The 16385-nt window shown below is 29.6% G+C and overlaps 2 protein-coding genes and 1 long non-coding RNA gene across 5 annotated transcripts; 1 reads left to right on the top strand and 2 right to left on the bottom strand.

Moving 5' to 3' along the window:
- Positions 1 to 261: 261 nt before the first annotated feature.
- LOC107065321 (uncharacterized) lies at positions 262 to 4975 on the bottom strand. Its single transcript, XM_015318910.2, has 12 exons — positions 4066 to 4975; positions 3740 to 3858; positions 3525 to 3669; positions 3306 to 3435; positions 3041 to 3206; positions 2779 to 2959; positions 2331 to 2689; positions 2058 to 2214; positions 1837 to 1968; positions 1619 to 1736; positions 1378 to 1532; positions 262 to 1292 (listed from the first exon to the last, which is right to left on the bottom strand). The coding sequence occupies exons 1-12, from the start codon at positions 4701 to 4703 to the stop codon at positions 1187 to 1189; spliced, it is 2406 nt and encodes an 801-aa protein (XP_015174396.1). The 5' UTR covers positions 4704 to 4975; the 3' UTR covers positions 262 to 1186.
- Positions 4976 to 5276: 301 nt separating this feature from the next.
- On the top strand, positions 5277 to 7112 carry Mpc1 (mitochondrial pyruvate carrier). The gene is made up of 3 exons (XM_015318920.2): positions 5277 to 5720; positions 5798 to 5898; positions 6596 to 7112. Exons 1-3 carry the CDS (start codon positions 5665 to 5667, stop codon positions 6757 to 6759), a joined length of 321 nt encoding a protein of 106 aa, XP_015174406.1. The 5' UTR covers positions 5277 to 5664; the 3' UTR covers positions 6760 to 7112.
- Positions 7113 to 13775: 6663 nt separating this feature from the next.
- Positions 13776 to 16208, bottom strand: LOC107065229 (uncharacterized). 3 transcript variants are annotated; one of them, XR_001475580.2, is made up of 3 exons: positions 15992 to 16208; positions 15367 to 15808; positions 13776 to 15245 (listed from the first exon to the last, which is right to left on the bottom strand). It is a non-coding gene; the product is annotated as an uncharacterized LOC107065229 (long non-coding RNA). The 3 variants fall into 3 exon arrangements; XR_001475581.2 differs by having other exon boundaries at positions 13776 to 15241; XR_016176586.1 differs by having other exon boundaries at positions 13776 to 15808.
- Positions 16209 to 16385: the final 177 nt, after the last annotated feature.

Raw genomic sequence — 16385 nt, 5'->3', positions numbered from 1 at the left:
CTGTCCTTATTATAATTACACTGGGGAAAAAAACCATATGCAGTAGTATTTTATAAAAAAAAATAGCAGAAGAATATGCATCCTTGTTTTTTTTCCAAATTGAGAAAACAAATGGTAAATATATTCTAATGTACAGTTATCAACATTTACTAAATTTATTACTGTAAATCTTACTGTGTGTGTGTGTGAGAGAGAGTTTGAAAATATTACTTGGAATTGAGTGAGACTAGAAAAATTTATATATTTGTATGAACTCATGTCTTTTTCTTTTTGTAGAAATTCCCTGTTAATTATTATGCAAATAGAATGCAGCTGCAGTGAGAAAAATTAATTTAGACAATAATATGTTTAGAGGTAAGAATAATAATTTTGTTTAAGGAAAAAGAAAATATTATAACATTATTAAGATACATTTATTTTTATCAAATAAAAAGTAATATACGTTGCATTTATTTTTCATTATATTTAACAAAAACAAATTATATTTATCGACTGATAAAATATGTGTCGCCATCTAGCGGTACTAGAATACCACTAAATAGAATATGTTTCGCCATCTAGCGGTACTAGCTATTATCAATGAGCATTGATTGAACTTTTCGTAGACTCGTGCATTGACAAAATTCTTCGTAGCTCATTGATTTTCAAAAATTGAAACAATTTTTTTTCGTACATTCGTGAAAAATGAAGAAATAATTAAAATGTCGTATTGACCAATTATAAATAAATCATTTATTTGTCTTCATAAAAATGTATAAAATATTTGAAATACATATATATATATATATCATTTTTTTACATTATATATTATAAATTATATATATATATATATATATAGCATTATGAGATTACATATAGAAATGGTTTTGTGTTTATAATGTTCTTTTAATTTCTAATACTATTTTTGGTATAAAAAAAAAATTCACAAATATCTCTGATATATTAAAAATCTCTTAATATTTATGGACGGCAGCATGTTTTACATTGATTAAAATTTTCATTAAATTTATGGACGGCAACGTGTGATGTCTATATTATATCTATCCTATAATTATTATGTCAATAATAACTTTTAAAAAGATTTCAAAAAAATGGACGGCACATATTAAAATACCCATGTAACATAAGTAACATTAAATTAGTTAAAAAAGGAATGATTTAACGTAACGTAAATAAAAATTTCATTTTATCTTCTAAGCAATGGATTAATTACTATTAGTAATGACAAAATGATAACCCAACTTGCTTGGATTGAAGATGCACCAGCTATACGGCATTTGAACATATCGTACCTGTTGATATACCATTTGTCATTTAATTTAGAAATTATTTTAATATCATAAATGTGTATAATAAATTATTAATCAGTTATTTTACCTTGTTTCTTTGTCATCGACAATATTACTGAACTCTGCTTCTACTAGCTGCCCATCATAGTATGTAATATAATCTTCAAAAGGATATTCAAATCCTTGTTTGCATTCACATTTATATCCACCTGTTTCAAAACCTCGACCAAGGATAGGCACACACTGTAATATAAATTATATATAAATTATATTGAAATAAATTTTCGTTAAAAATGTTCTTTATAAATTTCATATTAATAATAGCTTACATATGACGTTTTTCTATCACATTTATGTGTATGTTTAAATGCATTCGGACGATAAAATTTATCATCGCATTGATTGATATCCAATTGAAGTAAATCCATAGTAACAGCAACCACACCTCTGCAAAATATTACTTTCAATGAATAATAATAATAATAATAATATAATATTGTATTTAATTACATGAAATTATTGAACGTTTATTTGATTGATTACTTACTTAAATTCTAATTTTTGTCTTAAACTGTCCCAACCGAAGAATGGAGATGCATAAGTAATTATCCATTTTTTCACTTTACCATCACAATCGAAGTATGGAACTGTCCAGTAACCATGATTCAGATTTGCTGCTCTATAAGATTCATTTGTATTATTAGAAAAGAATTAATTATTTCATTTTATTTTTACATAATTAGTTTATCGATAATACTTCTTTCTTACCGATAATGATTTGGATAACGTTCATATTGTTTAAGATATTCGCCAGTTTCGTTGTATCTAATTTTTATTTTCATAAAATATTTCTCTAAATCATCGAAATTGGCTGCCCATCTTTGTTTCAAAAATTTGAAATAATTTTTTCTAGTGTAAACTTCATCTGTACAAATGAAAAATAAATAGAAATCATTCATTCATATGAATAATAATAATAATACGTGTGAGTTAATAATTAAATAAAATAATATATAACAATTGTCAAAATGATGTTTATACCAGTGTCATTTAATCTAGCCAAATCTTCAAGTTTAAACTTGCGCGTATTAAGCTCAGTTTTATAAGCCAAAGGTGCAAAATATGTCCTATTAGTAAATTTATTTCTATCCCAGAATGTTCCTGCTGACCAAATTTTGGTATCTCCAAGAATTAAAGCCAGTGTTTCGCCGAACATCTGATCTTCCGTAAGAGGTTTATCCGGTACCCTTTTACCAGAATAAACTTCATGCGTATCGGATATTTGTAGAAATGCACTAATAAAATTGGAAAGTCTTGTTGCCATTTTTGCTTCATTTTCAAAGAACTCTTCCGCACCAAAACCAATATCACCGTCCAAGACTAAATCATCTGCCGTATAACTAATAACAATTAATAACGTATTATTAATAAATTAATATAAATGTACTAACAATATATATTTTGTTGAAATAATAAATAAGAAATATACTTTTTACATGTTCTTGCATTTATACTGTTAATGAACTTTAATGTTTCATAGATATTCATTTTTGCCGGATTTGAATAGTCCGGCTCTGCTGTTAAATTCCTATACTGATAATACTGTTCAAGATATTTTTCTCTAATATAATATGGTGCTTTCTTCCATTCCACTGGCATTTTTTGAATCCCTATAAGAAATAAAGTTAAAAGCATGATTCTGGTTACTCTAATAATATCAATTACGTACTAACGACGTATTATTTACGTACATCCTATTTTACTACAATCAAATCCATTATAATATTGTTCTTGAGTTGCTCTTTCAATTATTTCTCCAAGATACGGTCGGCGTACAACAGTCGGTAATCTAAAACCTGGCTTACATCTACATTGATAACCACCTCTTCGAAATCCCCATCCATGCAATGGTTCACACTAAAAATATATATCATATTTATTTGTTAATTAACAAATTTACTGATTATTTCAATTAATTATTATTATTATTATTATTATTATCAAAATATTAATTACCTCTGTAGTATCCGTTTTACATCGTGCAGTATTTGCAAATCTGTTCGGCCCATTATTTCCTTTACCCCTTGGACATTGATTTATATCTATTCTGTCAAAATCCATTTCTAATACAGATACAGCAGTATATCTAAAGAAATGAAATGATAATAAAATAATATTATATCCAAATATTATTCAATATATATATATATATATTAAACTCAAAGAAAAGCTCACTTTGGATATTCGATATGTCTAAATCCTGTATGTCGTGGATATACATCTGCAACTGGTGCTACAGCAGCTACAAGCCAACGGTTGGATCTTTCGCAATCAAAATAAGGTCTAGTCCATTTCACAGGACCAGGGTATTCATCGGCACCTATAAAAATAAATACACATGAAGTACAATGTCACAATACACATTATAATGTAATAAAGATATTTCATACCTGGAGGTCCATGAAATGTAAAAGTTTCATTAGTATTATTAGCATAACGAATTTCAACTTGGTAGGTAGCTTTAGTATCATGTCTCTTTACTACGTTATCAGGTAACCACTTTTTGTACCTGAAATATATAATTCAAAATATAAACCTATATTAAACATTTATATCACACATATATGTTATTGCGAAAGAAGAATTAGAAATGAGTCATATACATATGTGACAAATAATTAACAATTTAATATAAGATTAATGTAATTTACACAAAGAGAAAAATATAATTTTCCTTAACGTATTCTTTAAAAAATATAATATGAAAAATATTTACCATTCATTTATCCTATAGTAATCAGTTGTATAATCTTTGCTAAGAGTATCACTAGGAAATGCACCAAGATCTTGTACGGTAAAAGTATTACGTGTAGATATTCTTTCCAAATGTATAGGATCATTAAAATCATCCGCTCTGAAAGTTCTCGGTGCAAACCTTGGCATGGTTTTATTAAAGAATCCTCTGTACGATGGAGTATATGAAGTATTTGGTGCAAAATATATAGCGGAAGCATTTATATAAGGATTAGAAGATACATCAGCAACCGTTGATAAAATATAATACATCATGCCTGGATCGTAAGTGTCATTGATGGCTGGTCTTATAAATCTAGATTGAAGTATATAACTCCAAAAAAAAGATCTGCTCAATGCCATGTTGTGTAAATGTAACAAAGCTGTTCTATTTGGAAACACAGGATTAATATTAATATCTTTTATATCTGGCAAATGTGATACTGAATCCTCTGGTAAATACAAATCACCAAGATATTGTATTGGACAATTATCTGCATTAACTTTGTCTATCCTAAATCGAATTTCATCAAATGGATCTCTTGATTGCCATTCATATTGACCAACAACGCCTAATAAAAGGCAAGTGACTATTAAACTTAGTCGAATAAAAGGATTCATTTTTCACACTTAATTTGAATTCTTTTTTGATATACTAGATAGAGATTTATTCTTCTTTAGACATTTAATTCCATATTAAATATAAATAGAAAACTTCTCTTTTTTATGAACACTTTATAGTTATTTGTTTTATTGAATTTCACATTAATTAATTTCATTAATATAAACACTTGTATTAATTACTATTAACACACCCAACACTGACGCTAATACTATGGGCGTTTACCAATTACAAACACATACCACATGGTATTTATCAATGATACCAAACTGACCAAATTGAAATTTTTATTCGTCCATCTTGTTGTTGGTGCACTACTGAAATCGCAACGCCAACTGGTGGTCAGAATTTCATTATTCTGTTCTTTTTTTAAATCTTAATATTGTTTTCTTTTTAATTTCATGTGTAATAGAAAAATACTAAAATGTTTTGTGATATTTCATATTATTATTAGTCATATAAATAAATAATTGTAAATCATTTATATTATTTATATCAAATCTTTAAATATATTAAGACATAGGAATAAAATATTCAATTATTATAAATTATTAAATTTATAATAAAGATAAAAAATTACTATTATTTCGTTGAAAATAATTAAATAAATCTTATTGAATTTCTAATTAATATAACATATTTAAATATCGCGCTCATGTTAATTATCGATCGCGCAATCTTAAGACCAATCAAAGTATTCTTCATTGTAGAAAAAATACTATACATCGCGTATGTCTCTTGAATAATTTATTTAAAAATTGATTATGCAATTACAAAATTAAATGATATCATTTCATTGTACAAAAGAATTAATATTCATTATTATAAATCAATTACTTGTGTTCAGCGTTACCTTTGTGATTTCTAATAACGTTTAACAATTTAAAATAATATTTTATTATATTTTATTTACTTTGTCATTAGTTATAATACAGAAAGAATTATTAAACAAAAATTAAAATGAATCGTTTGAGGAAACTTCTTTCAAGCAAAGAAACTCGAGATTATTTTCTAAGGCAAGTATAATAATGCTAAACTTTGATTATTTTCTTGTTTCTTTCCTAGTCAAATTGTAGATCTTTTTTTGTTTCAGTACACATTTTTGGGGACCGGTTGCTAATTGGGGTATTCCTATAGCTACTATTGCAGATATACAAAAAGATCCGAAATTTATTAGCGGTAAAATGACTGCGGGTAAGTATTATTTTCATATTTTTCTAAGATTGTATAGGTTATGTTTTTATATCTGAAACATCAAAATATCACAAAAACAAAAAAACAAAAAAAAAACTAACAAATTAATACAATTAAATGGATCATATTTGTTTAGGATTTGTTGAAAATTATACTTGAGAAAATCTAGATTGATAATAGTCATTTTAAGTAATTTTCTATTAAGATCTTTTAATAAATATGTTTTTTTATTATTATATCATATAAGCTTGATTATAATAGTACAAATATTTCCAGTTCATTATTGTTGTACAAGCAAATATTTAAGTAAGAATATATTTAATACTAATAACTGTTTGATAGAAATATATAGGGTTGTCTTGTAACTGTTGGTACAAACGAGTAAAGGGTGATTCTACATAAAAAGTTAAATCGAAAATGTAGAATCACCCTAACCAGCTTGTACCACCAGTTACAGGGTATCCTTCATATAGCTTATAAAATATTTAATTTTACAGATACTTCATCTTTTTGTATGGTATTTGTTAAATCAAACTTTTATTTGCGCGTATTGATTTTTTTATACTTCTTTCTTATCGTTTATCACTAAATATTAAATTACACTTAAAAAACAAACAAACAAACAAACAAAATCATTCTATATAGGGAAATGGATCTTTTTCGTGTATTTTTATACTTTAATACTAATCTTTTTTAGCATTATGTGTATATTCAGCAGCGTTTATGAGATTTGCATTAAGAGTGCAGCCACGCAATATGCTACTTTTTGCTTGCCACTTTGTCAACGAAGGAGCACAAATTACCCAAGGTTGTAGATTTATAAAATATAATTATTTAGATAAGAACAAACAAGAACAATAATAAAGAACAATATGAATCTCAACTGCCAAAGAAACTTATCGATTGGATGATTTATTATTTAATATTTTCAAATATTATAGTATGCTGATAGGTACATTTGACAATTTATTTACATATATATACAATATAATATGTATATATGTAAATATGTATATGTGAAAGAATATTTGCTGTTATAACGAAAACTTAATAAACATAATTTTATTATGTGGCATGTTTCTTACGAACATGTATATATGCGTCATAATTATTATCTACAGATTAAAATAAAAATATTTAATATTTGTATACAGTGTATATTAAATTATCATTCATGTAGTCAAATAAATGATGATTCCAATTTTATGTCTAAATGATTTTTTAAATAAATTTCTTTCATTATTTTTTTCACAACGAAGAACTCTCTTCTATGTTGTATATCAATCAATAAAATGTATTTGAAAAAGATTGTCATTTGTATAGAATACAATCAACAAATATTTATTTCAAATATAATACACGATCAATGTATCTTGTGGTTAGAAATGTTTTCTAAATTAAAATGTAATGTTGTTCATCTTATCGTTGTACTTGTCTGTGTTCCTTACATTTTGGATCATATTGGCTTTGATAATATTCTATATTTGGTATTATTTTAAAAAACAACGAAATTCTAGACTCGTTTAATTTAATTTCATCATTTTGTTTCTCTATAAATTCATGCGTCATGATTGATGTGAAGAATTCATCTTCTCATACACATGTAAGTTAATTAATAAATTATTCCTTTTATAGTAAGATCATTTGTTGCAATTATATTAAAGTTTATTTGTACATTTGTATCCTTTTTATCCATCTATTAATTTTGCTGTATTAAGAATACGCATTATCTGTACCCTGCGTGTGAATATGTAAAATTTGTCATCAAGCGTGTCGGCCCATAGTTGAAATATATTTTGAAATGACATATATGGTAGCATTGTGAATATGTCTCGATATTAAATATGATCTTTGTCTCCCTTCTTTATCATCGAACTGGTTCTCTGTCCAAACTATCTCACATTCTGTTTCTCATCTACGCATCTTAGCAGCCCGTGTATTTCACACAGTTAGATATGTCTGCTCGAAGTCCAGTTTCTTCTTTCAAGTAATCCCGTATAAAAAATCTGGATGCATAGATAATTACTTATTCCTTTTCTTTACCGTTATATACGCAATACAGAACTGACCACCGACTAGGGTTCAGGTTTACTATCTTGCAAGGGTATCCCGTATATCCCTCACTCATTAGAATGAACTGTACCTTTGAAGATTTCAAACTCTCCCTTTAGTTGAGGGATCTAATCCTTTTATACTTTAATGCTTGACTGTGCTCTTTTACAAAATTTAAGTATATGGAATAACTTAGTATATTCTTATAGTTAGACAAATATTTTCTTTTCTCCTTTGTATTCTAACTTTTATATCATAGACATTTAATTTACATCTTTTCGTATAATTCCAAAGTAAGAGAAATCATTTCTCTTTTAAAAGATATACATCTATAAAAACGTAAAAGTTCTTATAAGTGATAACTGCAATACTAATATTTGAATTCTCATAAGAAATAGAAAAAACAAAGCTATAACTTAGTACGACATAACATTTAAGTATCCTTTATTATGATAATAGAGACGCTCGTCTTAGTCCAACGACCCCCTATAGGTGCAACAGCTTCCCGAGCATACGAATGTTCTCTTCTGGTGGTGGCGGCTAAGAAGGGGCATATTATTGTCGTAATACGGGATTCACCCCTGTTTATCCGTAAAAAAAGAAGAATTTCTCATAGCCAAACAAGTTTCCAAGCCGAGGAGGAGAGAAACTTGCTGGGGGTCCATCCTGTAAATGTCCGTTCATGCCTGTTCGAAAGATCCTGAGAAAATCTTACTCATGGCTGGTCTTTCCCGCCTGTATTTGAGATTCTCTCGGATACACTAACGTGGGAAACGAGGGTGCGAATGATCATTAAAAGCTGCATCACCACCAATCTCATATTTCTCGCCAAGACGTATATATTTTCATTGTGTTAAGAAAAGAAATAAAAAAAAAGGAAAAGAAGAAATATATATGTCTATCTATACAAGTTTCTTGCATCTTCTCGAAGTTCAAATAAATAATATGCAAAATAATGTCTCGTCGTGTGAACAAATATCATTGAAATGATCTAACAAAATATTTGTCTTATTAAAGAAGAAAAATAAATAAATAATAATAATAATAATAATAATAATCTAATTGAATGTTAATAAATACTTTATAATTATATACTATTAAATTATTTTATAATTATCTACTTTTTCCTCTATAATTTTCATACAAAAAATTAAAAAAAAAAAGATCAAGAAATTTTCTTACCGATAGTAGGTAAAATAGGAAAGATTATCGGAGTAGAACGTAAAAGGGTAATATGTGATTTGAATTAATTAAGAAAAAAATTACAATTAATCTCCAACGATGAAATGTAATAGCCGATTATTTACGATAAATGTTAATTTATCATTAAAAAAAAAAAAAAAAGTAAAAAAAGCGAAACAATTTGATTAATTTCGATGACGAATAAAAAAAATATTCCGCAACAAGTGCGAGATGATCCCCTCTCGTCGAGTATCGATATATTTTCAATTTGCGTTTGATCTAGCCAAGGAAGATAATATTTCTTATTTCTTTTTATCATTAGTTAGGATTAATCTACCAATTTTGAAGAAAATAACTTAAGGATCTCAGCCATTTAAAAAAGAAAAGAAACAAAAATAATAAAAAGAAGAGAAGAGAAGAGAAGAGAAAAAAAATCAAGCTAAGAAAGATCGAAGAAACAAGATTTTTCAAATCGTAGGTATGTACTCGACCACTTAAATTTCAACCTCAAATAACAATAACGCGAGGGTCAGGCAAAAAGTGCATTGTCTGCACGTCGCTGGGAGACAGACAGACAAGCAACACAGTGTGCAAAAGAAAAAGGGGAGAGACAGAGACAGAGAAGAGAAGTGAAGAGAAGGAAAAGGAGAAGGAGGAGTATAGACGGAAGGAGTGGGGAAAGGAAAGAGAGAGAGAGAGAGAGAGAGAAAAAAAAATGAACGAACGAAAGGAAGAAAGAAAGAAATAAAGAAAGATAGACAGATAGATAGATAGATAGATAGAAAGGGACGGATGAATAGAGCAGACAGAGTGGGTGGATGTAAGCGAGTGAGCGAGTAAGCGACTAAATTAGCGAGCGAATTAGCAAACGAGTAAACGAGTGGATGATGTCGTGTAGGCAGTAAAAAGATGAACGTAATGAAAACGAACGAGTAAGAAAAAAAAATAAAGAAAGAAAGTAAGAAAGAAAAATAAATACATATAAAAGCTTCGAGATAATAATAATAATAATAATAATAATAATAATAATAATAATAATAATAATAACAATGATAATAATGCACGTAAAGAGATGTTTTTTTTTAAATTTTTTTTGTTCTGGGAGGTTTTTATTTTTTGTTAAACATAAAGGAATAATTTTTCTCCTGAAAAACCTTCGACAATTTCTAGGGTGGTTTGCTGCTGTTCTGATGCTTCCGGCAGAACGACCAATACGATTCGGAAGATAAAAATAATCGACAGGAAAGTAGAAAAGCTCTGAAGGAACAGGTTTCTGCGAACGAAAGAACGAACGAACGAACGAACGAACGAACGAACGAACGAACGAACGAACGAACGAACGAACGAAACGAACGAACGAACGAACGAACGAACGAGCGTGCGAGCACTCCTCCCGTCCCTCTTTTTCCTCCTCTTCATCCACGGTGAGACGCGAGTGCACGACTCGACCAGACGGACGGCCTACGGTTGCTCTCAGGTACGTACCTTGACCCTCGTGCCCTGTTCTTAACTCTCTTAGAATTACTTACTTACTTACTTACTCAAAGACAAACGTCTGATAAATCAAAGAATTCGCAACTACGTCACGTTTTCTTATTAGATAATTTTGATAAAAACGAATATGCTTCTCTTAAAAAGTAATTGATATATTATTTTTGGTATATATTCGCGCCAAATAATTCGTACAATTTTGTATCATTCGACAGGTGAATCGTCTCATTTTACTCTCCTTTAATCGAATTTACTTTCTTTTTTAATATTTCAATTGTTCTTATTGTTTTCTTTTTTTCTATCTTTGATCTAGTAAAAAAATTCGTTAAAAAAGAAAACCCTGTTAATTTTTAAATTAAATAATTATGTATACGAATACATAGAAGGAATTAATTTATAGAATGGAATAAATTGTCTACGGTGGAACAGGATATTCAGTTTTTGTTTTCGAAATTATCGGATATATAACGGTTTCGTTCAATTACTAATTATAGAAATAATTTCTTTTTTTGTTGTCCTTTTTTTTTTGTTTTGTTATACGCTAAGCGTTCTTTCGTGTCGTACTTAGAGGCGGTTGTGCTCACCGGGGCTTGTTCAAGGAATGCGCAACATGTGGCAGGCAACATGCTATTTTGTACATACGCCCGATGCAGCGTCCAAAGAGTTACGCGTAATGTCGTTTGCAAGATGTTGCATGACAAAAATCGACGCCATTCGAATGCAGGTTAAATCGAACTATCGTATCTTCTTTCAATTTTGTTTCATTTAAATAAAATAATTATTTACGAATTGTTTAAATTAAAATAAATTCAAGGTAGAAAACGCGCGCGATAACGTCGAACAACATTGCAAATAACGTTGTAAAATTAAAAAGAAATAATTCAAAATTACTGTAGTAAAAAAGAAAAAAAAAACCAAGAGGAAATAAAAAGTTGATTTGATCGTTTGATTAAAGATAAAAGAAAGAACCTGATAATATTTTCACATAAAGAAGTAAGGACCGATGTAGGTCAAGTAGCCGAAACTGGACGAAGGTTTCGCTTGGAACCCTTCGAATGAGCATAGAAAGAACCCAACGTGCAGAATTTATCAACGACATCGATCTCTTATACCTTAATGCAAAAGTTAATGTTCGAGTTAAATTATATTTTTTAACTTTTCCTTTATCTACTCAAATTTTTCCATAAATATCGTAAAACGATTGGAGAGATTACAGAATTACGAATAACAAAATAATAATATTAATAATAATAATAATAATAATAATAATAATAATAATTTAGCAAACGTAGTATTATTCGCGATAAAAAAATGTTGTCATTTCGAGCTGTTTCATCGAGAATTGAATTAGCTTAAATTACAAATGTTTCGTATCATTTTCTTTTTTCTTATTCAAACGATTAGAACAATTAAATCTTTTTCAATAGAAATCAAAATACATATATATATAGATTACTGCGGATTCAAATATTAGTCATTGCACATACATATATACACGTGTGCAATCTTACATTGCGTAATAGCTGCTTACTCTAACTATAAATTCATTTTCTGGGATACACTAGCAAAAATAATACCAATGCGAATATCAATTTTATATTTTTTTATCTCTCGACGTACAAGTATACGACATATATACGTGTATGTATTATATAATTATCAACTTATAATTCGATAACAGATAAGCATATCATTTTCTTTCTTTCTATTTATCGACATATTTTTAAATGATATACCAATTCGAAAAAAAATTATAGATATACACATATACTACAGAGATAAAATTGCAAGAGGACAAGTCTTTGAATTTATGCATACGAATAATGAAATAAAATTGTACATCTACCTATTTTTAAATTATAAATATATACTACAAATAAAACATACAAAATTGATATTCATATTAAATATTATGAACATTTATATAGACAAAATGAAAGTCGTTTTCTGTTAAAACCGCGAAGCCCCTCGGCGCTAGACACGCGCGTAACCTCTTCCGCTTAAAGGTCCCGGGTACGGGCCTGGGCCAACGATGCATGCCTCCTCTCCGATATTCTGCACGCTCGTCGAACGAGTCCAAACGCACCTTAACGTAGCCTAGGAGAAGTGAAAACCGTTCGCAAGATTTTACGCGTGTCTCCTTTGACCTTGCTCCGGCTGCACTTTCCTTAAAAGTATTGAAAATTTTGCCCTGTTTTTAAATTAAAAGTATGCACTTTTTCGCGTTCGTTCCTTGAACCCCGCGGGGGAGCTTGCCTCATTGTCTTATTTTCACCTGCCGCATTTTTCAAGAGGCAGCAGTATGCGCGTTGTATTAGGTTAACGCGCTTGTTCCCCGATACCTATACACGTACATGTAAAAAGTCATATCAAACTACATATAACGTTAATTTACAGGCAAAGGTAACCACAAAGAACATTTCTTCATTTCGTTTCGTATAATACAACATTTTTTTTGGATACGACACGAACGAAAAATCCTCCAGACGTATTAGTTTTTTTTTCTTCCTCTCTTTTTGTTTCTTTTTTTTTTCTTTTCTTTTTACGACGAATATTAAATTATGCCTCGGCAGGTCATTTTTGCTGTATCGATGAATATGTATATGTATATGTAGATTTGTCTATCTCTACGAGATAACAAGAGACGAGCAAGAGAATTTTATAGCTTATTTTTTTCTTACTTTTTCATTTTTTTTTCTTCTTTTTATTGTTTTTTTTCTATCATGCGTGAAAATACGTCCATATATACATCATTGCATATAAGCACGATCTTTTGCGATTCGCGCTAAAAAGGGTCAACGCGCTCACAGATGTATTTATCGACGAAGCAAATCGTCTCGAGGAATACATTACGAAATGCAAACCAAAGTATCTGTCTACGATGTTAAAAGAATATCTGTTTACTTGTTCGTTCTGATCGTTTTGTCCAATTTGTAAATGTTTTTTTCCTCTTTCTTTCTATGTACGTATATATTTATTTAAATGCGAAACGAGAAAATCATAAGTGAATTTCTAAAGAAAATTCTCTTCTCTTGATCATAAGAATATTCCTCTTTACTTATAACTTCTCGTTTAGATAGATACATTATTATATATAAATGAATTATAATAGAAATAATTAAGTGAGGTTAGAAATAAACATATTGTAAATATTTCATTTTACTTTTCTATGTTTTATTCTTTGTTTTTTTAATAAACGTTGTAAACGTTAACGATATACGCTTGGCAAATATTTTTATTATAAGTATATATAAAATAGAAAAGAAATAAAAAGAAAATGGAAACGTGGTAGTCGGAGGAGGGATCGATATTTAATATGCAGGGGATCTTTAAATGGTAGGGACAGCCCTGGACTCTATAAGGCGGGGCTCGTCTGTGTGCCGCGAAGAGAGAGGTAAGAGGTTGAATCGGATTGGATTGGGGCGCAACTCGCAAGCAAGCGAGCGAGCAAGCAAGCAAGCAAACTGGTTTGGTTTTGTGGGGCTTGCACCACTGCATCGCTCCATCGGCGAGGCAGTCCAATTTATGCATTACGGCTATGTAGGCACTACACGATATCAAAACTCTCTGCTCCCGGGCCTTTACAACTCCATTTACCATCTCCGTTACAACAATATTATCTGAATTTCGCAAGTGCCTACAAGAACTAAATTCGCTTTAACCAACGTTCACATTTGGGTACCATACCATATCCACTTTGTGTTTTGTCGGTTACTACACGCACGTTCGTTCGTTCGCGCGGTGAAACAAAGGAGTCCAAGTGTGGTTAAGACGATACATATATATTATATATATATATATAATATATATATATTATATTATATTTTCGTTATTAAAACGCGTCGCGATTGTGGTGTTCGATAATTATGAATTTCATACCTCGCAAAAGATCGTGACTGTTTTTGTGTTTGTCTGTTTTTCTATAATTTGGTGCTTCGCTTAACGCATTTAAAACTAAATTTAGTTATTGTGAAGAGTTCCAATCAGTCAACAGGTACACATCATTTTTTTATTCTATGATTTCTTTTTTTATATATTTCTTTACCTTTATCCTTTCTTCTTCTCTTCTTCTTCCTATTCTTCTTCTTCTTTTTGAACATCATTATTTATAATTTTCTACTATCGGCAGCTTCAAAAACGTACAGAAAGTGCAATTGCCAGATATCTCCTCTCTCTCTCTCTCTCTCTCTCTCTCTCTCTTTTTCTCTCTGGTTTCGTATTCGCTTTTTTTTTCTGTCTATATGTGGCGCTTTCGTCTCTCCGTGAGGTTATATAGTGTGCTCTGCTGGAGTGCATCGTTCGATCCTCGCCTTGTGTGATGCTGTCTCTTTCTTTCTTTCTGTCTTCCTTTTTTTTTTTTTATCTCTGTTCGCCCGCGTTCGCGACTCTCGTACCCAGCAAAAAGAGAGAGAAAGAAAAGAAAGACTTGAGACCGTGGCAAATTCCTATCTCGTAATTATCGTTTTTCGAAGGGAGAAAGAGACGTTTTTTTTTCTTCTTCTTTAATACTCTCACTTCATGATGATCATTATTTATCGATAATATGACCATCTATCAGTATTTTACAATTTTGCAATGTAATAATCTGGTTATTTGTTTGCACTGAAATATCATCTTTCTTTCTAGAAACAATTTTCACGCGCGTAATTGGCGCGGACATTTACAAAATATGTTAGTAAATTTCGTCATTCAAAAGCTAAAAGTAATTTAACAAAAGTTTGCAATTTCTTTTTTAATAAATACCTTTTATCCGTATCTTTGTTTTATCCTTTAAAATGAAATTATTCTAACGTTGTTCTACACCTTCATTTCATTTTTTTTTCTTCAATCAAGCAGAAACAGAAATACGAGCATATATTTGCGTACTTGTCCTGCGTGTGTGTGTGTATGTAATTTTGCCACACCAATTTGCTCTTTTTTTGCACTTGATTTTGGATTCTTTTTCTATTCTTATCATTATTATTATTATTATTATTACTACTACTACTAAATAAAAATAACAGGCAAGATATTTTTTTATCTATTTTTTATTTGCAAAAAAGAGGTTAATGTATTTTGCAAGGAGATAACGAAGAAAAGATTGTTTCGACGTTCGTATGTTTTAATCTTAAGTCGTTGATAGAAAGAATAATAATAATAATATTAATAATAATTTTTTATATTTATGTAGATGATTTAACGCTATCTGAAAAAAAAATGATCGATTGTTTATTAACCAATTAAAATTTAATAAGTTGTACATATTAAAATGTATTTTAAAAAAAATGAATTCGTCATTGATTTTAATACATAATATCACGTCTCTTTGTGTGATAAAAAATATATATGCATACCTACATGTATATATGTTTATATATATAGTACTAACCAACGTATCGTTTTAAAATTTTGCACGAAATAATAAAAGGAAAGGAAAGGAGAAGAGAAATCCTTTTATATATGCATACATATGTATATATATATATATATGTATATGTATATATGTATATATACATAAACGATTCACAGACGGCTTTGAAAACGATCAGCAACGTCTTCTTGAACTACCCGTCACCCATGGTTCGTTATTTCGCGAGCGTACCGTCTGAACTTTTTCTCTTCTCACGGTTTTCGCACGGGCCAATCAGAATTTACGAGTGCGCCCGAAAGAAAATGGCCAACCTCGTGTCGCTGGGTTCGAGCGTATCTTTGCGCGTCGTTTTGTGAACCCCGTAGTTCGCAATCACGTTGACGTCTGTCGCCATTTCCTCGCACAGGGGGAA

The sequence above is a fragment of the Polistes dominula genome, unplaced genomic scaffold (genome assembly GCF_049000335.1).
Source record: "Polistes dominula isolate Pdom_NZ unplaced genomic scaffold, Pdom_raw_medaka contig_23, whole genome shotgun sequence".
NCBI lineage: Eukaryota > Metazoa > Arthropoda > Insecta > Hymenoptera > Vespidae > Polistes > Polistes dominula.
Note: the sequence above shows the minus strand (reverse complement) of the source record. Positions and strands in the feature narration are given on the sequence as shown.